Source organism: Macrobrachium rosenbergii, chromosome 8 (genome assembly GCF_040412425.1).
Source record: "Macrobrachium rosenbergii isolate ZJJX-2024 chromosome 8, ASM4041242v1, whole genome shotgun sequence".
Taxonomy (NCBI): Eukaryota; Metazoa; Arthropoda; class Malacostraca; order Decapoda; family Palaemonidae; genus Macrobrachium; species Macrobrachium rosenbergii.
Genome location: NC_089748.1, coordinates 33,239,622 through 33,266,386, shown reverse-complemented (window position 1 = coordinate 33,266,386; position 26,765 = coordinate 33,239,622). Strand labels below are relative to the sequence as shown.

At 39.4% G+C, this 26,765-nt stretch overlaps 1 protein-coding gene and 1 long non-coding RNA gene across 4 annotated transcripts; both read right to left on the bottom strand.

Moving 5' to 3' along the window:
- Nucleotides 1–2,540: 2,540 nt before the first annotated feature.
- Nucleotides 2,541–7,696, bottom strand: LOC136840675 (uncharacterized). The gene is made up of 3 exons (XR_010853704.1): nucleotides 7,044–7,696; nucleotides 3,512–3,664; nucleotides 2,541–2,783 (listed from the first exon to the last, which is right to left on the bottom strand). It is a non-coding gene; the product is annotated as an uncharacterized lncRNA (long non-coding RNA).
- Nucleotides 7,697–8,703: 1,007 nt separating this feature from the next.
- Nucleotides 8,704–21,279, bottom strand: LOC136840673 (protein fem-1 homolog A-like). 3 transcript variants are annotated; one of them, XM_067107389.1, is made up of 4 exons: nucleotides 21,263–21,279; nucleotides 12,932–13,091; nucleotides 12,347–12,536; nucleotides 8,704–10,359 (listed from the first exon to the last, which is right to left on the bottom strand). In XM_067107389.1, the coding sequence occupies exons 2-4, from the start codon at nucleotides 13,089–13,091 to the stop codon at nucleotides 9,384–9,386; spliced, it is 1,326 nt and encodes a 441-aa protein (XP_066963490.1). In that variant the 5' UTR covers nucleotides 21,263–21,279; the 3' UTR covers nucleotides 8,704–9,383. The 3 variants fall into 3 exon arrangements, with proteins under 3 accessions (XP_066963490.1, XP_066963489.1, XP_066963488.1); XM_067107388.1 differs by lacking the exon at nucleotides 21,263–21,279 and adding an exon at nucleotides 18,581–18,809; XM_067107387.1 differs by lacking the exon at nucleotides 21,263–21,279 and adding an exon at nucleotides 13,182–13,235.
- Nucleotides 21,280–26,765: the final 5,486 nt, after the last annotated feature.

The window sequence follows — 26,765 nt, the reverse complement described above, 5'->3', positions numbered from 1 at the left end:
CGAGCAGGGCGGCAGGCAGTTTCGGGCGTCCTTTCCGAACCACTTGTGGTAGCGACAGAAGCCGGGGACCTCCATCTGCTGTGGTTCGGTGGACGTCTGTTGGCGATGGCATTGACGGGCTGCTCTACGTCCTCTTCAGGCTGGACGGAGCTGACCGGCTGTGTGGCCGGTTTTAGCCGCTGTGAAGCCTTGACGGAGTCTGTGAGGTGTTGCGCCGTCTCTATGAGGTCCTCGACAGGCATGGTGTAGGGTGAGCGATCTGGTTGCGCCACCTCCGGGAGAGTTGGCGAAGGTAGATTTCCCGTGTGAAGCTTATCTCCTGCCGCTTCTTTGTGCCACCCAAGTCTGGTAGTGACAGGAGATCTACGACCATGCCCTGCCGCCTCTTGAATTGAGGTCGCGGCGTGGGTTTATGGCAAGGTCGATAGCACGGCGGCCCGCTCAGCGATGGGCAGGAGCAAGCTTCGAGGAGGAACTTTTTGTGGTGCTGTATGTGAGGGTGTGTGTTTGGTACTCGCGAGATGAGTTTTCTGTACACGTTCTCCGGAAGGGCGTTGAGCACTGTGTCGGCCTGTAGGATTTCGTCCGTCAGGTCCGCGATTCTGAAGTGGCTCTCCACCCTGCGCAGCCACATCGATGGGTTCCCCTGCGAAACGGCGGCAGCTTTACGGTGAGGGCGGCCCGCGATTGTGTTGCCCGGCCGTCGTGTGTTCGGGCGCTGGTGTGGAGTTGCGGGAGGGCCTCGGCGCGGGGCGGGCGCGGGTGTGATGGGAGGTAGGTAAACCTCCCTGAGTCCGCGTCCGCGTTTAACTGCATGAAGGAGGGGATATCCGCGTCCATGCTCGCTCCTTTGACCCCTTACTGGAGTGGGAACTTGCGTCCAGTACGCACTTTCGTCGCGCCGTGGTTCCGCTAGTGACGCTGGTGGGGTACGCCGACGAGTCAGTCAAACGCTCAAACGCTGGTTACAGCGCCGTGTTTAGGCCGCTAAGAGCGTTTTGGAGAAATCCTGGAGCCAAGACTAAGTCGCCGTGTGAGTCCGCTAATGGCTCCGGGATACTCCGGGGGTCACCACTGTAAGGTGTCAAAGAAACGAGCAGGTAAAAGTTACTGCTACTTTATTACAGATCCAGGCAGCTTATATAGCGGCCGACTGACGCCGGCCCGCGAGACAATGGAATTGACTGTGACCTGAGGTCGAAACAATAAACAATAATATACAGTGAACGAGTACAAATTACAATACAAAACATACAGAGCTACAATATGGATACAGTCTTGATGCCTGTGAATGAAGAAACATGTGATACACAATGTGTGACATTTGTATAAATACGCATAAAGTAAAAATGATTAAAATGCGTGACCTGGCACGTTTTAGGCGTGACTAATTGAGCTTGAAGAAAATGGGAAGTCACCAAAGAAAACAAGCTCAGCGGAGACTTAATTAATGGCGCCGCCAAAACACTATCCTGGCGCCGATGTGGTGACTTTACAAGTATAGGTATACGTACACATGGTTTGATGATCTATCTTTCAGAGCAAACTAAGATTACATTTCTAGACTCTGACCTAGTCCAGATTGATTGGGATTAAAATGATCTGGTTTCAAACTGAAAGAAGTTAGACATCTTGGTGCCAGGAAACTAAGGGGAGAAAATGAAGAGTAAAAGGGCAGAGGAAATGCCATAATTGAGGTCAAAATGACGTCGTTGTCAGTGCATCTCACTCTGTGCACTGTAGGCACTACTTGAGGTTCTTTGCAGCGTCCCATCGGGTCCCCTAACTGCAACACCATTCATTCCTTTTGCTGGACTTCTTTTCATGTTCTCTCTTCCATCTTACTTTCCATCCCTCTTAAAAACTGCTGCATAGTGCAACTGTGAGGTTTTCCTCCCGTTACACCTTGAAAACCTTTTTACTTTCAATTTCCCTTTCAGTGTTGAATTCTTTTAACGTGTTTTTTTCTCATTTTTTTTTTTTTTTTTTTTTTGTAAGTACTATGCCTTCTTTTGAAGGACTTTTTGATCTGGCTTTGGGGTAGACCGTAGTCTCGATCGGCTGCCCTGCCTGACATCACTTAGACCCCGGTAGTGTATGTACATGTATCATACCAGTCCCCAGCAGCAAGAAGTTGTTGTGCGGTTAGGTGGACAGTTCAAGACGTGTGAGGTGTCTGTTATGTTTTTAGGGGATGTTGGAGTGGCTTTGTTTTGTGTGTATATTAATCTGTAACACCCATTTGCTTTTAAGCAAACCTATCCAGTTGATTACATACATAATCCTGGGGTGTCTACACGGATAGCAAAGTGTCCGCCTCTCTGACCGGTCGGCTGCGGATTTGAACATGCGCCACAGACCTCTATGAAGTCCAAAGGTAGCTGCTCTAACCGACTAGGCTATCGGGCTCCTGCTTGAATGACCTTAGGTCCCAGTGCTTGGTCTTTGACCTAAATTTTACATGACAGTTCATTCAACTTAGAGGAATGATCAAACTTTTTGTAAATATTTCAGTCCAGGAACCAACTGGAATGACTCACCTTGTAAATGGGCAGTAATGATGACCAAGTGCAAGACGATCAAATGTACTTTCAAGTCTGCTGTAGCTCTCCCTTCAGTATTTCACCTCATGACCTTTTAGTAACCTTCAAAACCTTGAGAATATAAGTCCTTTACTCCTACTTCGTCCAAGCTTCACCTTTGGCTTCGATACACCCCAGCACAGTAAATGAGCATACTTTTCAATTTCCTTTAAAATCTGTCTATCTCTTAGCAAATCAATTCTGGAAAGAAAGTGTGGGCATATAAGAATAAAGGAAGTACAAAAAATTCTTACCTGCCCGAAATTTGATGCCAATTCTTGTATATAACAAATGAAAACATGTAATATGAATAATATTACCATAATCAAAACAAATTTTTTTTTTATTTTATTAACTTTGAGTCTAAAACTATTTACCCTATCTGACAGGGCACTACAGTGAACCCCAGAATCGCGGGGATGCGTCCCACACCCCCTCGAATAGGTCAAATCCGCTGGGCTTAAAACCCATCTAAAAACACTTAGAACTGCCCATTTTGATAGCTTTAAAACCAAGAAAAACCCTGTAAAAATGCTTATACCTGAGTGTTTTAATAGTTTTATCACAAAAAGTGCATTTATTCATGAAAAATATATGAAAATACAGTAATTAGTGACTATTTCTCAAAAAATACCATAAATGGGCGAATTTTCCGCGAATGATGGCTAGATATGTTCCACAAGAAACCATAAATTTAGTCCGCGAACCATGAGAACAGGGGGTTTACTGTATATACCAACACAGGGTTTAACTAAAATCCCAAAAAAGGACCAAATGTTTAAAATCTAGGAACCTTAAACAGTACAGCCTTTTCACTTTACAATTACATTCAATTATTATATGAAATACTTTAAATCTTACTAAAAGCAATGATGCACCAAGTTACTTTACCTTGCAGTGATAGAAAATCAAAACATAAAAATACCTACAACATAAAACATATAGTGATTCCATGCTGCCTCTTCAGCATCAGAAATTGAATAGGACTGGAGGCCTCATTTCTTCTTTATGAATAGTAACAGATCTTTCCTCAGAGTTCGTTCTTTCGTATCGACTTGAGAACCTGTATATTCCATGAATCTCTGAAAATAAGAAAAAAATAAAAAATAAAAACTTAACTTTTAGATTAAAATAAAAACTGAACTTTTAGATTAAAATTCCACACCAGTAAGAGAATAGTTAATCCCAGTTATGCATACTTGCTTCACACTGCATGGCATATATAATGTACCTCATACAGTAGCCAGGCCTTATTTTTTCACAGATATGGCCTGCTCTGTCTTTTACCTATTTACCATAGCACCTTTCCACCTGGCTACCATAGACTAACTCATTTGCATTGCTAAAAAGGATCCCATAACTTTGTGAACCCCACCCTGGAATAATAGATTATTTAACAATACACCATATCACAAAAAGTTAGTAAAATTATTACATTCAATATTTAGCAAAAAATATTGCACATCATCCAAGTAATTTGTTGTAGGAAACTAAACTAGATTATAATGTAATCTACAACTTGATATTACACCATAAAATCTATTACAAAAACACAGTTTAGGTACTTCAAATGAGTTCGGGATGATTAAGCCGTGAACCTGTTAGGCCGTCACAACCTTAGGCCATAAGACACAGGCGGAAGCTCCTTGGGACACCGTGTTTAGTACTATAGCCCCTCAGAGATCAAAGTATTATATACAGGCTCCAAAATGGCAGAATAATAAAAATTTGAGATTTATTTTTAAAAAATTCATCAAAAATTATTTACTTGCTTTCAATACACCCAAAGCATTAAAAGTTAAGGTTTTCTTAGGATTTTGGAAGAAATTTTGATGATTTTTAGTTTAAATGATTTTTGGTTTATTTTATCTGAAAAACTCAAAAAACGAACCCCTGTCGTAAACCACCCAAAGCATTGTAAATACATTTTTTTAGGCTGTTTGCCAGTTTGGATGATTTTTCAGTTGACTCACGCCAGAAACGACCAGGACCCCTTCAAATAGCTATTGATAAACCTGTCTCCACAAAAGACCCATTCGGAGTTCCCACCTTTTTCATTTTTCTTGCTAAGTTTTTGACTTAACCCACCAATAATCTTATGCACTATAGCAACCCATGGCACTATAAAGCCACTCCTCTGAATTGTTGGTGGAAATGAGCCAGTGAAGGAAAACCTATTAGACAAATATGTCTAGATCACATCATCCTTCCCAAAGACTGGCGATAATTGTAAATTACCAAATACTCTCGCTAGAATATCACTAACATTCTTGGGCACACTGGTCTTAAATGAGAAGTGACAGAGCAAGATAAAGTTGTCAATAGAGTCCGGTGGGAAGAGAGACCAATGAATGCCTTGAAGACATGGATAAAAATGAAGCTGACATCTAGGGGGAAATTGAAATTAGGCTTTAAAAAAGTTATTTATACCTTAGTTTTACCAGACCACTGAGCTGATTAACAGCTCTCCTATGGCTGGCCCGAAGGAAAGACTTATTTTAACAAACAACCAATTGGTTACTTAACAAACAGGACCTAAAAGCTTATTGTGGAAACTGAACCACATTATAGCAAGATTAATTTCTATCACCAGAAATAAAGATTCCTCTAACTGTTCATCAAACATGTAGACCGAGAATTGAACTCCGCCCATCGAATGACAGTCTGAAGCTCAACCGGTTTAGCCAACAAAGGGCTGAAATTAAACACAGGCTTTAAGTCATTTATTTTGCACCATTTGTTAGGCAAGACCTGTACTTTCCATGGAGTTTGTTGTACACACAACACAAACAAACAACTGAGCAATCTACCTTAACCAACACCAACCTTTTGTATAAAATCAAATTGGTAAAACTGAAAGTAAACCACAAGATTAACTTTTTTACTGTAAAAATCTGGTAGGTGTTTACTTCAAACATGTAGACCATTATTAGGTAACCTTACTTGTGCCTTTATTGCACACCCTTGTTTAGGCTATATGGAATAAGAGGTAATTTAAACACAGGCTGGGATGTTAAGGATTTTTTTAATCTCTTGTTAATATTTTGTTGCTTTCACTGTGTAAGTTTGTTGTAATGTCATTAACCTTGGTTTTTCAATATGGCACTGAGACAGTTTGCCTAGGCTACCACTTTCAGAATGGACAATTTAGAATGGTAGGTCTAGTAGTCTTTAGTTTTACCCTTAATTCAAATTAGTCAGCATTTAATTTAATATATACTTAAAACCAATTTATGATAAACTACCGTTATCAATGTAGGTATTATTTTATAAGTTGCCAATGCACAATACAAAATTGTAACCTGCACTTTTGAAAAGAGCTCGTTATACTGAACTCCATAAACACTATGTGCATATGATAAATAAAAAAATTGATGCAATTATGGCTTATAAGGTGACCACGCCCCCGGCCCCCTTCATCGTCTGGATAATACGGAAAAATTGTAACCAGCAAGGATCCCAAGGTTTCATTACGTTGGTATCTTTAGGTTCTTTTAGTGCCCTATCATTCCCTAGACATTTTTGTGATAAACCCAAAATGGTTTTTCATTATTTTTCAGGAAATGATAAGGTACCTCCCACATTAAAACTTATATTTTCTTTGATAAAACTCATTAAAACGAAAAACTTCTTCTCAATACATGACCTTCTGCAAATGCTTAATAACAGAGAAAATAATCAATCAAATTACGACTTATAAGGTAAGGCAATTTTTGTTTTGATGGCCCCCACCCCCTCTATAAAAATATAAATTGTAACCAGTAAACACCCTAGGTTAAAATAGGTTGGTATTTTTAGGTCTTTTAGTGCCCTATCATTTACTAGCCATTTTTGCATGAAAAACCCAAAAATGGTTTTTCATGCAAAAATGGCTAACTGGAACCTTCTGAAATGGCTGGCTGGCGTCTTCCGAGAAATTAAATGGTTTTTCACGCAAAAATGACTGGCTGGCGTCTTATTGGCAACATAATCTCTTACAGTCTTGCCTACCTCTGGTCAAGTGGGCATCAGGGAAGATTCAAAGGTTTTGTGACTAACATAGCTTAGTGGAATGTAAGCCTTGCCTAGCAGCAAAGCCCACTGACTGACTAATAAGAATACTTAGGTTTAAGCTACGTTAGCTACTGGCAATTTGACTAAGCTATGTAAAATTACGGTTGAATAACAGGAACTCGACTTCACACCCTGCTGGAATAAGTTGCTTTGAGGCAGTTCATAACTTTTATCGCAAATCACAGTAACTTTTAACTTACTAACATTAGAAAATTGCAGAAAATAAATATAACTTGCAAATGAGGATTAGTTTTTACATATTTAGGCAGGATACTCGCAAGGAACTTAAAGACATAAGGCAAGGGATATAGTTCACCCTAGCGGTGGCCAAGTCAGCATGTTCCCGTTTCAACCTCAACATGTATATAAAAATAATATTGGTAAGAAGTTAAGATTATGTGCACAAACCTTACACTCATTCCGAATTTACCTCCCTTATGGTGTATCTGGAACTGGAAGAGCTTCAACTATAAAAAATGAAGCATGGTCATCGTAACGGACGTTAACCGGGAGATATACAACTAGACTCTTTGCCTGTCTGAAATGAACTAAGTACTAAGTTAATTAAGTTGTAGCGGCCCATGTATGGACCATACCCAGAAGACCAGATTACTAAAATGTTGTCTCTTGAATTTTATACACAAAAAAATTACATCACACACATCAGCTTTCATATATTAAAGTTATAATTATCAGTGAAATGTTCACTGTCTTCCTTATTTATCATAAACACTATTTTGACAGTCTTGATTCATTTTGGTCTGGATTTGTTGCTGGTTCTTAGATCATGTCGGTAAATCCAAGAAGATCTGGATCGCCTCCGGCCTCTGGTTCCTCTTCTTCATACATATTGACTGAGTTAAATTAATCCAACATTGTCTGTGATACCTCAAAATCTTTGTAACATTTTCCAGCGAACTGCAGATGCGTTTCTTGAACTGTGACGATTTCTTAATTTACTTTTGACACATGTTACCGAAAAAAATGTCCATTTCACAACAGCATTGCTTGTCGGTGTTGTGAGACATCCCATGACATAATTTCCTAATTCTTTAACAGGCCGACTGCCCCCTGAACTTTTGTACTTGAAGACTCCACACCAGCTGTTCCAAATGTAAACAAAACACACCAGCTTTTCAAAATTTAAACAAAAATTCCCTGTGAATCGTCTAGTGATGGTTTTTGATGAAGAATGGGTGGGATTTGTAAAGGAAGCGCGAAATAACTGTAATTACCGGTTTTTGGAGGATAAAATCGTTTCAGTACACAATACGGCCATATAATTTGGCGCTGGTTGTCTGCATTTAACACGGTCAGTCAATTTCTTATACGGCCAAACTTGAGGAATTTGGCCACATAAACGGCCGAATGGTAACCTGAGGCCAAGAACGAGACGACATGGATCACGTGACTAAACTCAGTGTTCCAATAGTGTTTTGACGTTACAATTTGAACAATAAATTATTTTCTGTTTATTATATATATATATATATATATATATATATATATATATATATATATATATATATATATATAATATTCAGCCTATTTAACCTTCCTTATTATCGTATTTAACTTTAGGCTTCTAGTAAATTCGTGAGCGTTACCACTGACAGCAGGAGCAATTATAAAAAAGTAAACAAATAATTAACTTTTCTTTTACATTCAACACAAAAATGGAAAATGTTATCAAAGTGATATGAAGTATGGGTTGAAAAATAAATATCAATGCCCCAACAAGTTTTCAGTGTCAGACTTACACGAAAACAATTACTGTCTTGGCTTTCAAAACTAACATAAAAGTGTAGGCCTATTGTAAATTTATTTTCAAATAACCCTTTAATTAAAATCTAATATTTATTTACGACTACAAACTTTTTAAAATTTTAATTGGGAATTATTAAAGTTTATTTGTAAATGATTTTTTTAATAGCCTACACATACGAATCCCTTTAAGTATACGAAACAAATTATAATTTTCGCGCATTATTTTGGCTTGGCAATCTGCACAACACAAACTAAACTATAAGTATAATTAATGCATAATGATAGGCAAAGAAATAAACAGTTTGTGAAATAACTCTTTATTAACCATTTTTATATAACTCTTTATTAACCATTTTTATATTAATTTCATCGTGAACATACATCTCTGCATACCAGAATTGTGAAATTAAACATATATCTCAATCTCCAAGTCGTGAAAACGGACATAGAAAATCAACATAAGCCGAATACAATGAGTCTAATGACATGTGGGAGGGGTTAAAAGATTCAATAACTGTCGATTCGTCTAAGGCATAATGAAACCTCAGCTCATGACAGGTACTTTTGAGAAGAAAACAGACATATTTCAAGGCTACAGTTGTTACTAATTGACACTAACAAAGACCTACTTTCCTTTGATGCTCTGCACAGGCAAAGCATCAAGGGAGTGTAAGACAATGAAATTTGAATTGAATTTAATATAGTTGCTGTTTATGTTACATAAAATAAATTAAAAAAGAGGTACTGAACCTTATTAACATAGGCCTGAATCGTTGACAGACGAGTTACTGGCCTAGTCTCACTTGTGAAACAAATAAAATTCAAATGACTTACGAAAAAGAATTATAACATTAAAGAACGAAATTACGTTACACAACTTACGTGGTCATTGTCATAATCCACATTTGTGAGACATATTTGCGAACTTTTCCTAAAACAAACAAAATATGGGAGTGGTATCATGGCGCCTATAAATATCAATCAATGACGGCGCACGAAATCCGCAAGTCGTTTGGGCAAGATGGCCTCGTAGGCAATGCCATGTCTTCGAATTGCAGCAGCGGCGAGGCATTTCAGTGAAATGTGCTTCAGCGGGTTGACAAACTGACACAGTTTTTCCCCCCGGGATGCCCTTAGGGAGGCGAAAGTCTCCCCGCGTCTGTTCGCGGCGTCGAGGTGGGTCCCATACAGTAGGAGAGACTCCACAATTTTTGGGCAGGACTGGTCGTTCCTCGCAAGTGTATGGAGAGGGGTGTCTCCTCGATCGTCGACAGCGCAAGGATCTGCACCGTATTCCAGCAGGAGATTGACGGTTTTTACGTCGGGGAAGGCGCTGATCAGTTTCAACCCCAAGATCTTGGAGGAACTTTGCTCGCAAGCCAGGTGGAGAAATGACGCGCCGGCCGTTCCTTTGGGGTCTAATTGCACGATGTCGTACACCGTCCTTTGCAGAGCATAGGCGTGAATGTCGGAGAACCTAGGTTCTAAATACTTAACGAAGCGCATGACATTCAGCGCTAAGATGAGATAATTCTGAGTGTGCTCACCCGTCTCGCTTCTCCCTCTCTCTAAGATTTTCAGGACGCTCTCTAGGATGTACAGCAAGTCGAAGAAATCCACCGAGGACGCCATCCTCACCTCGAATTGGTTCTCGATCAGCAGGTAGGAGAAGAACGCGATCAGCAGCGTGATGGGCAGCTGGGTCACGGCCCCCCTCCGTTCCTGAACTTGTGGCTGGCGATTGAAATTTTCCAGCCAGATTGTGATGCACTGGTCGAAATCATTGGCGTTCGCGAAGGTCGACCGTCTGAAGGTGATGTAATTTGTGTCTAATGTGGGCTGGGCCAAGCCTGACACCCTCTCCAGCACGAGCAGGGCCAAGCACCGGATTTCGATGGGGTTCGAATTTGCCTCGCTTAACTCTTGCTCAGATTTTCCGTGGCGCATACCCCTGTTCCTGGAAAAAAATATTTTTTTTGACCTTTGACAAAGCCTAGTAAATGAAATATAGCAACGGTAACACTAGAAATACAATATAAAATTTAGGCCAAGTACTGGGATCTGAGGTCGTTCAGTACTGGAAATAACGTTGAAACAATTATTAGGAGAGGGCTGAGGTAAGATAAAAATATATATATATAAACGGAAGTACAGTAAAAGAGATGAAAGGGGCTGCAGTTCGAGTCTGAAGGGACCTTAAGTAATGCCTACAGCGCACTACGCGAGATGTTTTAAATTTGTTTGTTGTCCCGGGACCCACTTGTAACCAAAGAGAACGCCCCCAACCGTTTGTTTACGTAGATCGGATCGGAATGTTTAGAGTTTTGGTCTTAAAGTCTGCCCTTATAAGAAATACACACATACTGAATGATTGTTAAACCTTTCTTTATATGATGATTATAGGGTGTGTACAATTATGGTAACAGGTTTTTGTGTTGTAAAACTAATGTTGAGTTTCTCCTTGTTTACGGTGCTCGCATTCTTTCCCCATTTTCTGTGCCTTTAAATTTTTGGTAGAGGGTAGAATGAAAGGTCACGACTTACTTTGGAAGTGGGGGTGTGGTGGTTGTCCAAGCCACCCTGACCCACCCCAGCCCCGGCCCAGGTCAGAATAAAGCGTGGATGGTTAGATTAGGTTAACTTAAGTCTGATCAGGTCATATTCTCTCTGCAATGCCTGCTAGGCCTACAATAGCCCTGACCCCTTACTCTGCATTCTGCATTTTCTCAAGTTAATCTTACCCGGTTTGGTAAAAGTCAAATGAAATCAGCGCAATTACATTTATCAAAAATCTTAATTTATAGTGAATCTTGCCATTCATTTAGACATTGTCGATAGTCAGTGATTTTCATTTTTAAAGCCATTTCTTTTCTGACCAGCCTAACTGTCACTGGGCATGACTTGATGCTTCATCAGTTGCTGATTTTAATTTCCTTTATATTACTATCCTGACGCATCTTGTTTTAATGTATGGTGAGAACAACTGACTATATGACAGTGCTTAAATACAGGGATCCTGTACCACAAACCTCCACTGATATTGCAGGCAAAATAAAATCAGTTTCCCTTTTGAAGAATTAAGTCTCTTTTGGCAGAACAAACTTAGAATGGAATATAGAAATTAGGCCAAAGGCCAAGTGCTGGGACCTATAATGATGAAATCACTCAGCTCTGAAAGGGAAATTAAGAGTAGAAAGGTTTTAAAGGTGTAATGGAAGAAAACCTTTGTGCAGTTGCACTATGAAGCAATGGTTTGGAGATGGCTGAGGGAAGTAAGATGGATGAAAACAAATATGAACGGAAGTATAGTTAAAGGAATGGAAGAGGTCGCAGCTATGGGACGAAGGAACGCTGGTTGCATTAATGACACCATCCTCGTATGGGAGAACAAACGTAGAGAGGCAACTGATTCACCAGCTACTTACAAAAAAATCGGTAGGTCTAAGTGGTAGCTCCGAGGCGGCGATTTCCTTCTAACTTGACTTTTTCTACAGTTTTTTGGTTGCTAATTATGGATTTACCTTCAATTTTCGTCGCACGAATGTAATTAACTTTTAATTAATCCTTTAAGTCCATCCAACAGGGGGTTTCCATACACGATCTTCACAAGACAGAGCACGGCTACGTCTGTTTGGAACGGTTCATATCCCGTCCGGCAAGTGCAATAACTTATTAAGGTATGGGTACCGCCCCACCGGGGCCAGTACTAAACACGGCGAAGAGACATTCCATTTGGCCGACAACAAACAAATGCACCGCCAGTATCAGAAGCCCTAAAAGTGTAGAAAAAAACCCGCTTCCAAGGTAAAAACAGGCGCGGAGCTAACACTTAGAATTACCAAACCATCGTCTAACGAGTGAGACTTAATCCCCACATCAATCACGTCATAAAAACAACAAAGTAAAGATAAAACAACAAAATGAATAAAGATTTTCGCACCAACCTTTCATTTCGAGCAGCGTTCCAGACTTTCAACGCGCCCGCCAAGTCCCGATACCTTTCGACGTACGAGGCGCCGAGTAGATCCAACGCCTCTATCCTCTCCTTTTTTGAAGTCAGGCCCCTCATTGAAATCATGAAGTCCACGATATGTCTGTGGCCATACAGCGATGCTAGTACTAATGGGTTCGTTCCTGTTCAAATGGGAGTTGAAGTAACGGTGGTGATAGTAGTAGTTATAGAAGGGTCGTTACTTTGCAACGACTCCTTTGCTCGTTCTGTTTATCAGATGTTTGTTCTTGTTTAAGTATGAATTTATATACTGTACAGACGACTTTCTCACCAGAGCGTCTTTAGGTCAAAATACAACGTAATATGATAAACGATTACTATAGAGAATGATTGCCAATGAAGAGATATTTTCAAAAACACCTCTAAAAGGAATTTTTTTTTGCCAAAACGACCGTATTCTTTACAGAAAATATCACCGCGAGAACTGAAACTCCACTGAAATGTTATCTAACTCAATTGCCCTATCGTATGAGCAACATTAGTGTTAAATATAACTTAAAAACTTCACTAAACTTACCACGGTCATCTTGTCGTCCGTACGCATCACATTTTTCAATCAAATATTTGACGCAGTTTATGTGCCCAAGCCTGGCTGCCATGGCTAAAGATGAGAGGCGGTTATCCCTGGCGCTCTCGACTTCGATCGCCGTCCTTGTGTGACCTGCACCAGGAGGCATCTGGAATAATAATAATCATAATAATAATAATAAGTTGGTTTGTTTAGCTGCCAAAATAAAATTAGATTCTGTTTCGACTGCTCCACCTACTTCTGCTTCATCACTAGGCCTACGAAAGAGCAATTTCATCACTAGGCCAACGAAAGAGCAATTTCTGGGACAACCCAAGAACCACCAAATCCCCAGGTTTGGAGAAACACTCAGCATTAAGACAAACGACCAATATGCCAGCCTCTACTGTGCCACGACGTTCCCAGAGAAATTCTTATAGACTATTGAGCAATTCTGGAGTCACATGAAAGAATAAAAAGCTGTTGTATAACTTCCATTTTTCAAAGATGTTGTCCTAAAAGTATTATTATTTCTATGTTTATTCTGGCTCAAGACACCAATTGATCAAGATGGCGAAACTTTCAGTAAATAGCAATATACTCGCACATACATACTACTGCGGACTTTATTTTTTCATTCAAGATCACGAGAAAGTGAGGCAATCTAATAATAATAATACTCATCGGAGTAAAGGAGGAAGTTATAAAAGATGACAGGGGTAAAATTGCAGACTACTGACGCGGCCCGATTCCCGCCAATCGCTGACCGAGATGTATACTGTCTTATGTTTATGTGTGCTTAATGTATTTTGTTTATGGCTACGTCTTTTCTTTATGTTTATGATATTTACTGTCTATTGTTTATGTTTATGATATTTGCCGTCTTTTGTTTATTCTTTTACATTCAAATTCAAAACATTTATTGACGCAAAATTACATCAAATGGAGCAAGCTAGCTTGCTAACATGCCCCAGACTAAACTTTACAGCAGTTACATAAGCAGCCAAAGTTCACATATATATGGAACACTAGAATTAAATCAAATCATACATAAATATTAAAGTTTTCGAACTTCTTCAAAATTTTCTTTACCTTATCATTGTTTATTATATAACACACCTGTTCAGTAACAGTTTCAGCAAGCCTACTCCTGAACTCAGACAGCTCATAGCATTCCATCATGTAGTGGTGCAAAGAATGAGAAGATGGTTCATTACATAATCTGCATGGTATCCCATTATCCTGAGTATACTCCCATACATATCTATAACCAAGTCTAAGTCTCATAGTCATTGTATCAACCTTTGATAATGCTTTCCCATATGTGACATTCGTTTTTTCCAGAACATACAAATAATGTTCTAGACTTTCACTGCCATTTTCAATGATGTTACGAATATTTTCAGTCTCCCACTCGTTCCTTTTGAAAATCATCCTTTTCTTAATTCGCGAAATACTGATGTCATTCTCTATATCAATGGCAGCCTTATTTATGGCCTCTTTAGCCAATGAATCGGCTAGTTCATTGAGTCTAATACCAGTGTGAGATGGTATCCAAAAGAAAAAAGTTGAATTACCATGTGTTTGCACTTTACTCACAATATCTCTGCATTGCATAACCACGTCTTGGTTAGCACATACACTGCTGTTTAATGAATATAAAGCACCTTGGCTGTCACTGAAAACATATATATCCTTCCTCTTATCAACTACTGCATTCAACCCTTCATACATAGCAATTAGTTCGGCAGTAGTACTTGAACAGTTATCCTCTACTCTCTTCGAAATAATTTCATCAATACTAATTCCATCAAGGAAGTATTCCCGAATTACAATGCCACACCCCACTCTAACTCCACTAACAGAGCCATCACAATATATATAAACACAGTTAGTCCGTGGTAATGAATTTATTATAGAAAGAAATGACTGTTTCAGTTCATGGGTATTACATTGATGTTTCTTTGCGCCTAGCTTACAGATATTAACATTAAGTCTACAAGTTAACCAAGGTTTAACATTTACAGTAGCAGGTGTTTTGACACAGTACCCAAACAACTGATATTTCACTAGTGTTTTACACAACTTTCTCACGTAATTATTAATTTGAATAGGGGCGGCACCATTACCACAGACCTTATCAACAGCCATTTTAAGACTTCTGTCGCCCCTCCTGATCAAACGTATCATTGCCACAGCAGCCAACTCATGTATTCTGTCAGAAATTGTCGGAAGGTTCAACTCTAACCTCATAACTTCTATGCGGGTACTTCTCGGACATCCTAATATAATTCTTATAGCTTTGTTCTGCAAAACCTCGAGGGGTTTTAACTCATTCTCGGCATACAAAATTAACATTGGCGCAGCATAGTCTATAACCGCTCGTACAGTACTTATGTAGACCATTCTTAACACCGGAATTCCGGCCCCATTACCTTTATTAGCAAGAACACGTAGTGGATTCAACCTAGCAGTACAAATAGTTTTCAGATGGTCAATTTCATCATTAGATCTGTTAAAGCCAATAAACATGCCTAAATATTTATATGACTGCACTTTTTCTAATTTTATTCCATTAAGCTGAAGGTCACACCCACTCATTCCCCTAGACTGAAATTTACTTTTATTTTCATTTATAACCAGCCCCATATGCATACACAAGTTCTGCAACTCAGCCAGTGCCAGTCTCAGTTTATTTTCATCGTTGCACTGCAGCACAATGTCATCTGCATAAACAATAATTTGAATGTTTCTGGGGAAAGCATGCCTAGCAATCTTGTCCATCAACACATTGAAAAGCATAGGGCTGAGTACCCCGCCTTGTGGAGTACCCAAATCCATGTTCATTTCCTCAGATCGGCTACCCTGGAACCACGTCTTATCCCTGGGGCGATGGTACTAAATACGGCGCCTATTTTGCCGTGCTAGAGGAGCTGCGGTAATGGTGCACGGGAAGGATTCAAGCAGTCTAGGCCGAGACCTAAGACTGTGGATTCAAGCAAAGGCACAAGGTATGTGAGATGGACGAAATGCAATAAAAAGGACGAGATTCGAAGAGCACACAGCCATGAGACTGATCCGGCGTCCAGAGGATGGTTTGGGAGTGTGGTTGTCGTGTGCCCACTTGCTTTTAGAACAAGTCATGCGGTCTTGCCTGATATTTTCTACAAATTTTTGTCCATTTTATGAAAAATTGGTATAGGGGTTGTTTTAGATACAAAATGAACTTGAAAAAGGGATAGATAAAAAGATTAGATACTAAAACAAAGTGAGGAAGGCTGGAGAAGCGATTCTGTACAATGTTACAAGGCTAGACTAAACTTAAAAATAGCGCTCCTTTACGGAAGAGCTCTGCTATATCGAATATAACAGCTTTATACTAAGCGTAACGTGCAATGAGATATCTCTGCATATCACCGGATCTTGTCCTTTTGAAATCATTCTTTCTCAAGATAAATTTCAAGATACATAAAGCAAGTCAGGGGTGTGCACAGACTTTCAGAAGGCCAGGGGCTCAAGTGGAAAAAAGGGCATTCCCTTAGTTTTTGAAAATGAAATCTGCATTGTTTTATATGCTACAGTTATATAATAATATACGATATATATAAAAAGAAGAAATGTTGCAAGGATAATATGACCCAACTAAATTATTATTTCTGACAAAAAGGGTTCCTTAGCTATGAAGAAGAAAAAGGGCTTAAGCAACCCCCCTTGTGCACGCCCCTGAAGAAAGCACAGCAAAGTTCGTTTTTACCGAATTCCAGGGGACTGTCGTCTGCAATTCGTTACAGGCACCATTCGTTATAAAATGAGATACTAGAAATGACTGGATTAACTCCCTTGTTCTGATACAGAATGGAATGCAGACCAGACGATGAAATATCGATCCTCCCAAGTGTATCGAGATTTCTAATACATTTCGATGGAAGTCATTGTTAGTTTAAGAATTGGGAGTGTATTTTAATGTTTAAAACAAAATTAAAGTTATGTTTGCAGTTTTTTCTTTATTTAAAACCTTTAAATGAGAAAGTAACACAGCATATTAATGTAAATTTTTTTTATTACGCAGTACATAATAAAAAAGCACTAAGCGGCACTAGCGGATCCGGGGCTCTGGGGCACCTGGGCACGTGCCCCCTATAAAAAAAATTACAAAATAATATTTAAATTTTTCTGGATCCGCTGTTGCTAAGCGGTTAAAAACTTTTTCACTGTAAAAAGTCAGTTACGGAAGTGATGCACTTCTCAAAAAATTATTTGTTTTATAAATAAAATTATCATTTCGTTACAACAGGTATTTTTTTTTTACTGGTGAAACTGTCACCGGGACGTACAAAATAGTTCGTTACATACCTGATTTTGTAATAAGGAATTCGTCACGTACCTATACAATTTTAAGCCTGAATTCGTTACAAGCCTGTACGTTATAAACGAAATTTACTGTATATGGATATCTTGATCAAGAAAAATGTAAAAAAAAATAAATAAAATGATAAGCCAAGAATCTCAAAACTAAAGAAAGCAAAGTCAACACTTAAAGCGTATAATCAAGGCCACCGAAAATAGATCTATCTTTCGGTGGTCTCGGTATAATGCTGTATGAGCCGCTGCCCATGAAACTTTAACCACGGACTGGTGGTGGCATATCCTATATCATTGCCAGAAACACGATTGTGACTAAATTTAACCTTAAGTAAAACAAAAACTACCGAGGCTAGAGGGCTGCAATTTGGTATGTTTGATGGTTGGAGGATGGATGATCAACATACCAATTTGCAGCCCTCTAGCCTCGGTAGTTTTTAAGATCTGACGGCTGACAGAAAAAGTGCGGACAGAATAAAGTGTGGACAGAATAAAGTGCGGACAGAATAAAGTGCGGACAGAAAAAGTGCGAACAGAAAAAAGTGCTGGCAGAATAAAGTGCGGACAAACAAAGGGCGGACAGAATAAAGTGTGGACAGAATAAAGTGCAAAAAATGACAGAATAAAGTGCGGACAGAAAAAGTGTGGACAAAAAGTAAACAGAAAAAAAATGCGGACAGAATAAAGTGTGGACAAAAAAGTGCAGACAGAAAAAGTGCAAAAAAAGTGCAGACAGAAAAAAATGCGGACAGAATAAAGTGCGGACGGGCAGACAAAGCCGTCACAACAGCTTTCTTTAACAGAAAACTAATAAGAGCATGAAACTTTCCCTTAAGATCCGCCTGAGAATTGCCACTACAATTCAAAATGGAATAGCACCAGTAATAGGCCTACTCAGTTTAAAAACTTTATTCTCCTGCTATGCACGGTGCTGTTTAATATATTTTTAAATTCAGTTTACTATGAATGTGCGCTTGTGCCTTTATGGTCGTTATTTTAGGAAGAATTACTTAGAATTTTTTTTTTTAACCTTCTCGTGTTTCTGAGAGAACGAGCCCAGAAAATATAATGTACAAGAACACAACTGTAGGCCTACAGCTGACTTCGCTATGAGATAAGAATTTTCTTATCAAATATTTGACTTCCAAACACTTCCATAGAATTAATAAACAACGCTGAATTAAATTAGCCAGAAGAAATACTTCTAAATGAGTGTAAAAGAATTATACTCGGAGTTAAAAAAAATCTAAAAGATGGATAATCGCGCTCTACAACGGGATAAAAAACTAGGCCTACTTTTTCTGAACAGATGCACTGCAGTCCTTCCATCGTTGAACTTGATGTGCCTTGCTTTTCACTTGTGTCCGACGGAGTGAAGCCAACGACGGTGTTACTTATCACAGGTAAATCAAAACGTGAATTTCAGTGCTGTTTCTGGACCGAAAGAGCCTTGTGTTTACACGGCCTCCTGCTCCAAGACTGACTGATTATCCTTACTGATTCTGGGAGAAGACATACAGCATAAACTTAGGGAAGGGTCACAAGGTCAGTCTAAAGAAGAAGAAGAATTTTGGGCAGGCAAATACACTGGCCCACTCTGACCTGAAGATTAACGAGGGAGGATCCTGCAGGGATCAGCTCGATTCTCAGAGATATGATAAACTGCTTATAAATATTTCAAATTTCTGTTAATCCTCGAAGGGCAAAGCATATTCTCACAAGGATAGGAAAGGCCTAATTTACACTGCCTTTAAACATACTGGGGAAAATTTTGTAAACATGATAGGCCTACGGTTTCTTTGCACCGCTGCCGTCATGTTGATGCCTGATTTACGTGGCTATAGGCCTAATGATCTGCCAGATTAATAAGTTTGTAAGAATCTACAGAAAACTTTATTCCTTCTGATACTGCACTAAAGCCAGAACTAAAATGAGAGAGAGAGAGAGAGAGAGAGAGAGAGAGAGAGAGAGAGAGAGAGAGAGAGAGAAAGCAGCAGAGTGATCGAAGCAGAAAAAATATACATCAAACCTTTATATCCATAATCTGTGTATCTCAATGTGTTTATTGAATTACCAATAGATGGTGAATATTTCTATAAAAACGTTCGGTTATCGCTGAAGCAAAATATTCCGTCTATGGCTTACGGTGTTTGTTATTTTTTTTCATTCTATAACTTGGTCCCGTCCTTGTTGTGAATGTCAAGAGGGATTATAGGTCTCTCTCTCTCTCTCTCTCTCTCTCTCTCTCTCTCTCTCTCTCTCTCTCTCTCTCTCTCTCCGAGGTGTCACTGACGATTTTAAGGTACAATGGAAAAACATACATCAAGAAATAAAACCATTTTCTATCACGAAAGAAAACGGACATATCAAGGGGATTAATGACCACACAAACATCAACATTAGCCTAAATTTTTCCGCAAAACGAAGTATCTGTGTAACTAGATACTACTTGGGAAAACCGTTGTTGTTCTATTTTGTTTTTCCTCAGAAGAGAAATTAAATGAAATGCAGCTGTTTTGGAAAGAGAAATCTTGGTTATTAAAAACGAAATACTCTCTCGAGACACTTCTAAGCTCATAATCCAACTTAACCATCCGGAAGCCGACTTGGCCACACTCTGACTCAGCGTGGGTAAAGTCAGCGTGTTGGCGAAACTGGCCGCTGTACCAGGATAAAATTTCCGCAAGCGCTCGCCGCTCAGTCACGTCTTTCAAGCGACCCTTGACTATTACCAGTCTTAGAGGACCAGTGGTTCTTAACCAGGGGTACGAGCACCCCAAGCGGGTCTGAAGTCAGTTCCTAAGGGGTGCGAGATGCCTGTGAATAATTAGAGCAAAATATTTTTTCATATACGCATGTTATTTTTTTCTGCAAAAAATAAAAATAAAATAAATTATTATTATTATTATTATTATTATTATTATTATTATTATTATTATTATTATTATTAGCAATTCAGGGAGCGCGAGAACTGACTGCTGAATTGAAAGGGGTGCTTACCACTGTTCTAGACAAAATCAAAGAAAACCAAATTCTCACCTTACCGCGTATACCAAATTATTTAATTTTCTGATTCTGAACAATATGATTCATCGGAGTCTGTGTCCCAGGTATCTACTAGCACACGCTCACTATCAAGTACAGAGCGGGATAGACCAATAAACTGAGTGAGGAGAAGGATATTGGCTAAGCACTCTGAGAAGACAGAATGCTTAATCAGCTTAAAATTATGTTGCCACTTCACCTTTATGAATTTTGCAGAGATGCAGGTATATATACAATTAAAAATTTCACTGTATATCAGAGGTGAGCTCCAGAACATATTTTGAAACTCGATACATGACTTTTGCACATAGCATGTGGCGAAAAAAAAAGTGATTGTATGGGCAAAGTGGACTGTATACTTGATGTTGTTGCTTGGTCAAAGAACCGCGCCAAAAGCATTACTTAACAACACCACAAGGTTCCCTTTGCGGTTTCTAAATTACGGGGAGATATCTCCCAACCCAATTCATTACTAACGAAGACAACACACTAGTATCATTAATGATTAGTACCACAATTAAGTACTTTCAATCACTAGCAGTCCCCACAGATAGACATGCGCTCAGATCATGAGTTGCTGTGAGAGACGTCGAGAGGTACGCGCCTCTCTCTCTCTCTTTCTTGCGAGTACTCACGGGTTGATTTTCAGACCTTAGAGGACCGCTATATGTTACCTCGTTTCTATAAGTTACTTGCGTAACCTTCAAGTATGACCACAGCACAAGTTCATCAGATCAAATTATATTCACCATTCTTAAAAACTGAAACACAGGAAAGTGAAATAAAATGGAGGGACACTGAAACGCATTTGTTGAACTTAAAGCTAAAATCAATATAATAACTAAAGATTGAACATATCAAAGAGTAATTACACAAGAGACAAATGAAATGAATACTTAAAGGAGATTCTAACTCAATGGCACTCAAACGAACCGAGTCACAAGGTTCAGAAGATTAGGGCAATCACCCTTTCTAAGTCCACACACACATCGCTACACGACACTAGATATCAGGTCTACTCAAAAGTTGAGCCAAGGCAAGGCCAAGAAAGAAGCTGTTACGTTCCGTGAACTTTCGTCCTGTATTCGGGCTTTACTGGGGAAAAAGGGACAAGTTCTACAATTACCCCGAATACAGAAACCGACTTACAAAGTTTACATTAACATAAAAAAACTTTAAGATAATTCTCACGTTATCAAAAATAAATTCCAAGTAAAATATGGCGCAATTTCAACATACTGATTAAGTGCAGAGAATTAATTGGTGGTGTGTGACAACACAATTTTGGGCGACGTCACGCCCATACAGTGCGCGCACATACGCATACACGCCCACGGAGGGGCGAGCGGAGGAGCGATCAACAACTGTTCGTTCCCCTCTCCTGAACTCTTGACTTATCCTGATGGCATCTCTGAGAACCATTTCATATATATAAGGACGAATGAATTATTATAACTGGAACAGAACTCTAGACTTCATGCTAGAATCACATAGCAAAGATCAGGCAAAATATCGTTAGAGTGTCATTCTCGAATTAGATGTGGTTCTTTCAACATTATGACATGCAGCAGAGTCGTACGTATTTCCACAGAATACATGAGCATGTGAATACATTAAGATTTCACACGAATACAGATACAAATACAGTAACATAGTTCCTGTCTGTCGATTACCTGACAGGCGGCAATTCACGACGAAAACTCAAATTAACAATTTCTGAAGGGACCGTAAGAAGAGGTAGATCGCATGAAAACAAGTGAACGCACAAAAACGTCAGGGAAAAAAGAATGGTCGTGAGAGGAATTTCTCACATCTTCCCCCACCAAAAAAAATCGTACAACACATGTGTAGATTTCTTATGAAGCTCCTTCTCGAATCAAATTTTTTTTTTTTTTTTTCGTCGGCCTTATCAGCTGTTCTTGTCATGGGCCGAGCCGACGATCATACATCATTTGTAGTGGTTGGGGACCTGTGACCTTTTAAGGTCGTAGGGTCATCCTCCGGCTCCGCTACAGCCCCTAGGCCATGGGTTCTCAACCCGCGGGCCATGGCCCCCCAAGACAAAAATTTATGGCGGCCACAGCAGACTGTTACAAATTATACATTTCAAATTATTGTTAGAAATCAGAGGTTGATTGAACTTTATCCTAACTAAATTCAAATTTCCTCTGAGACTAGTGCCCTAGTGACGGCTAGTCTTTTGTAGCGTAGTGATTTAACTTAAGGCATTAAGCATACCACAGAAATCCATCAACTAAATTGTCAAGTTTATCATAAATTTAGTTCTGATAAAGCAAAGGTGCTTTCTTCATCAACATATTATTTATTTATTCATCTTATCATTTTTTTACCTCTATTTTTTTATTGAGGTTGGTGTGGAGGGATGAAGAGAAAAAAGTTGAGAACCAGTGCCCTAGGCCGTCTCCTACGTCCTTGGCTTCGGCCTTCTCCATCTTCTTCTTTGTCGTTTTGTTCATATGAATCGAACTGAATATAGAATTTAGGCCAAAGGCCAAGCGCTGGGACCTACGAGGTCATTCAGCGCTGAAACGGAAATTGACACTAAAAGGTTTGAAAGGCGTAACAGGAGGAAAGCCTCAAAGCAGTTGCACTGTGAATCGACTGTGAGAAGAGGGTGGAAAGTAAGCTGGAAGGAAGAGAATACGAAAGGAGGTACAGTAAAAGGAACGATAGGGGGTTGCAGCTAGGGGCCTACATTACACCGCATGAGGTGCACTTTTTTTTTTTTTTTTTAATACCTTAGTTTTACCAGACCACTGAGCTGATTAACAGCTCTCCTAGGGCTGGCCCGAAGGATTAGACTTATTTTACGTGGCTAAGAACCAATTGGTTACTTAGCAACGGGACCTACAGCTTATTGTGGAATCCGAACCACATTATAGCGAGAAATGAATTTCTATCACCAGAAATACATTCCTCTAACTCTTCATCAGCCGGCAGCACTACCCCGCTACGGGTGGTTTTGTTTATATGGCTGGCCTCGCCTACTTCATGCCGTCCGCTTTTTGTGGATGATTTCTCTCTGGCATTTACTGGAATGACTCTATTAAATGGTCTCGTAAAATTTCCACTTGCTGTTTTTATCTCGACCGTCCCTATAACATTATTAGGTCCTGCGTGGTTTTCAATGATGCCCAAAGGGTACTTATATCTTTTATAGTTATCATCATTTACTATATGGACTAAAATCTCCTATGCTTAATGGACAGCTGTTTGAAGACTCGATGTTTCTGCTAGAGAAGCCAAAGAGTCTAGACCCCGTAGGGAAGCAGCGCCGTCAGTGCACCTCACGGGGTACACCGTAGGCATTACTAGAGGTCCTTTGCAGCGTCCCTTCGGCCACTAGCTGCAACCCCTTTCATTCCTTTTACTGTACCTCCATTCATATTAACTTTCTTCCATCTTACTTTCCACCCTCTTTTAAAGGTCGATTCATAGTGCAACTGCGAGTTTTCCTCCTGTTACACCTTTCAAACCTTTTACTGTCAATTTCAGTTTCGGCGCTGAATGACCTCACAGGTCCCAGTGCTTGGCCTTTGGCCTAAACTATATTCCATTCCATTTCAAATAGTCAAGTAGCCACAATTTCTCAAGTGTTCTTATTATCTCACACAAGAAGAATGCAAATTTAAAAAGGAACTAAAGACTCTCCTATCCTGTAGGTGTAGGCTGTAGGAGCTACGATACTGACCGTCTGACGAGAAAACATTGAAAGACAATTGTAAAAATGAAGCACCTGATTTTGAAAACGTACAACGGCCCGCCAGAGAGGGAATTATCCCTGTGGGGGGCTGTACAGAAAACCAAACAAAGTGAAACAATCTGCTGCATAGTTCTCCATCAATTCGACGTTCTCGTTGAAAGGTATGTCGATAAACTCGTTCGAAGGAGGAGCCGTTGCAATTGTTCTGACTTATAGGTCTGGCAGGGGTGCGTGTGATGCCGGCGTCATCTCCGTTGACATAATTTATGGTGCTGAGTTCTATAAAAGAGACCCTTATTCTACACAAGGCCCTTTGTAAGTATGGTTTGACTACTCCGATCAGCCTCTCGTAAGAGCAGCCTTTCTATGGTGACTGGGTTGTTGTGAAATTCAGTTCTGAATTATGATCCGTCAGGCTCTTCGCTGACGTCTTTAGAAACTTACTGAATTCTCTTCACTGAAACATGCATTAAGAATTGTTGGCAGATTGATCCTCTTTGGGAGAAGAGTATTTCCCGGCAAATTCAGCGAAGGTAATAATTTACTTGTTTTAATCAGAATCATTCAACGTCAAGACTTCCCAACGCTGTATTAAGCGTTGACTAATGATTTACAAGCCATTTCTAGTGTTTCCTCTGTGTTAAGGAATCTTATCAGACAATGAGGTCTTTATGTTGATGAAAGTGGTGTCAATCTTGGGAAAAGAATTTACCAGTAAAACATCCAGTAGACGTCGCAATTTTGCATTATCACTTTTAGATATTTTGGTCTTGTCTCAAAGAGGAATTCTGATTTACGGAAATTTTATCAAATGAAAAGACATTTTTTTCTTCGGTTTAATCGAAAGAAAATCAGTTCTATCTTTCAGTGGTCTTGGTATAATGCTGTATTAAAACTTTTTGGTGGCCTATTCTAGTCGTTTGTCCATGGCTAACTGTTTTCACTGAGGCTACAATTCAATTTGGTATGTTTAATGAACTCCGATTCAACATTCAATTTGCAGCCCTTTTAGTTTATTCTGAGGGCGGACAGAAAAGTGCGGACGGAACTGGAATAAGAAAACTAAAATCAAAAATTAATTTCTTTGGAGGCAAAAGAACATAAATCAGAAGGGCGGAAAGATTTTCAGTCTTTTTTTTAGAGTTTTTAGAGACGTATTTTAAGAATAATTGTTATCCCTTTAACACGTTCAATAAAATCGTTAAAGAATTTTTAGACAATATTTTTAAGCCAAAATCTGTAGTCTGCACCGTTCCCAAAAAGATAATGTATGTTTCTCTACCCTTCACTAACGATTCTGTCCTAATCAAAAGAAAATTGTCACTCTTGAGACATCTGTATCCGTATGTTAACTACAGATTTACTTTTAATAACCCTCTTACAAACGGAAGGCTGTTCCGCGTGAAAGACACCCTCCCGGAGTTGATGCGTACCTGCATTGTTTACAAGTTAATTGCCCTAAATGTAATTTTGGGACCTATGTGGGATGTACCAAGCGCCTATACTTAAGGTGCGCATCGACTCTCATAGAGGTGTCAGCCACCGTACAGGCTTAGCTTTAAGCAAAAAGGAAAATAGTGCCATTAGACTTCATGCTATATCTTGCCACCATCACATACAATACAGCGATTTTCAAATGCTCGGACAAACAAAAAACAGCCATTCGCTTCCCTTTTCAGAGTCCCTCCACATTAAACAACAATCACCAACACTCAATAGCCAGACCACCACTGTTCCATTGTTCATTGCATAGTTTGCTTTTTTTCTTTTGTTTTTCTCCACACCATTTCACCCTCTTCCATTCGCAGTCTTCTAACTCGCCCAGTTGTCGTTTAACTACGACATGAACGGTAGGTTCCCCAGTATTTTTTTTTTACTATATTATCATTTTTATTATTTTGAATATTCATTGTTCTCTCTCTCTCTCTCTCTCTCTCTCTCTCTCTCTCTCTCTCTCTCTCTCTCTCTCTCTCAGTATGTATCTTCTCAGTGATTTTATTTGACGATTTCTGTTTAGTACGTGATTTCTTATTACTTGGTCATTGCTCTTTGGCAGTTAACTTGGGTTTTTATGTTCCTTTCTTACTTTATATTATTATGTATTTTAAAGTTTTGTCAATTATAGCCGTTTTAATACTTTTAGATTTAGTCAGTCAGTATAGTTTTCTTACTGTTTATTTTTTATGTCGCTCTATAGATAAGTGACCCTGATGATGGGAAAAGTTATGTGTTCCCGAAAGCTCGGCTGTGTCTCTGTTAATTTCTAAGGAACAATAATGTCTGCAATTTTACCTGCTCTTCTGGCTATCCTGTTCCTCCTTAATCTCTTTAATCGATGTTTTTATTTTTCCTATTTTTATATTTCTTATGTTATTATCTAAACCTTCAATATTATTATTTTATCAATATTTTTCATTGGGGGGGGGGACGTGCCCAGGTCCGATCCGCTAGTGAGCTGGGCGCATGCCTATGGTCAAAGCGAGTTATTCTTGACGGGGAATAGTGAGCGGAGGACTCGGGGCTACTCGAAACTTGCTATAGTTAGCAAGTGGCTCGTGTGCTTACTGCTAACAACATACGCTCAGGCTCCACGAGCCACCTGAGAGGCATCGACAAATACATGTAAGCTACGAGTTCCTTCATTAAAACAAGATCTAGGGATTGTGATCTCCTCAATAGATTAGAGTTGGTTTAACAATTCATCAAACTCTT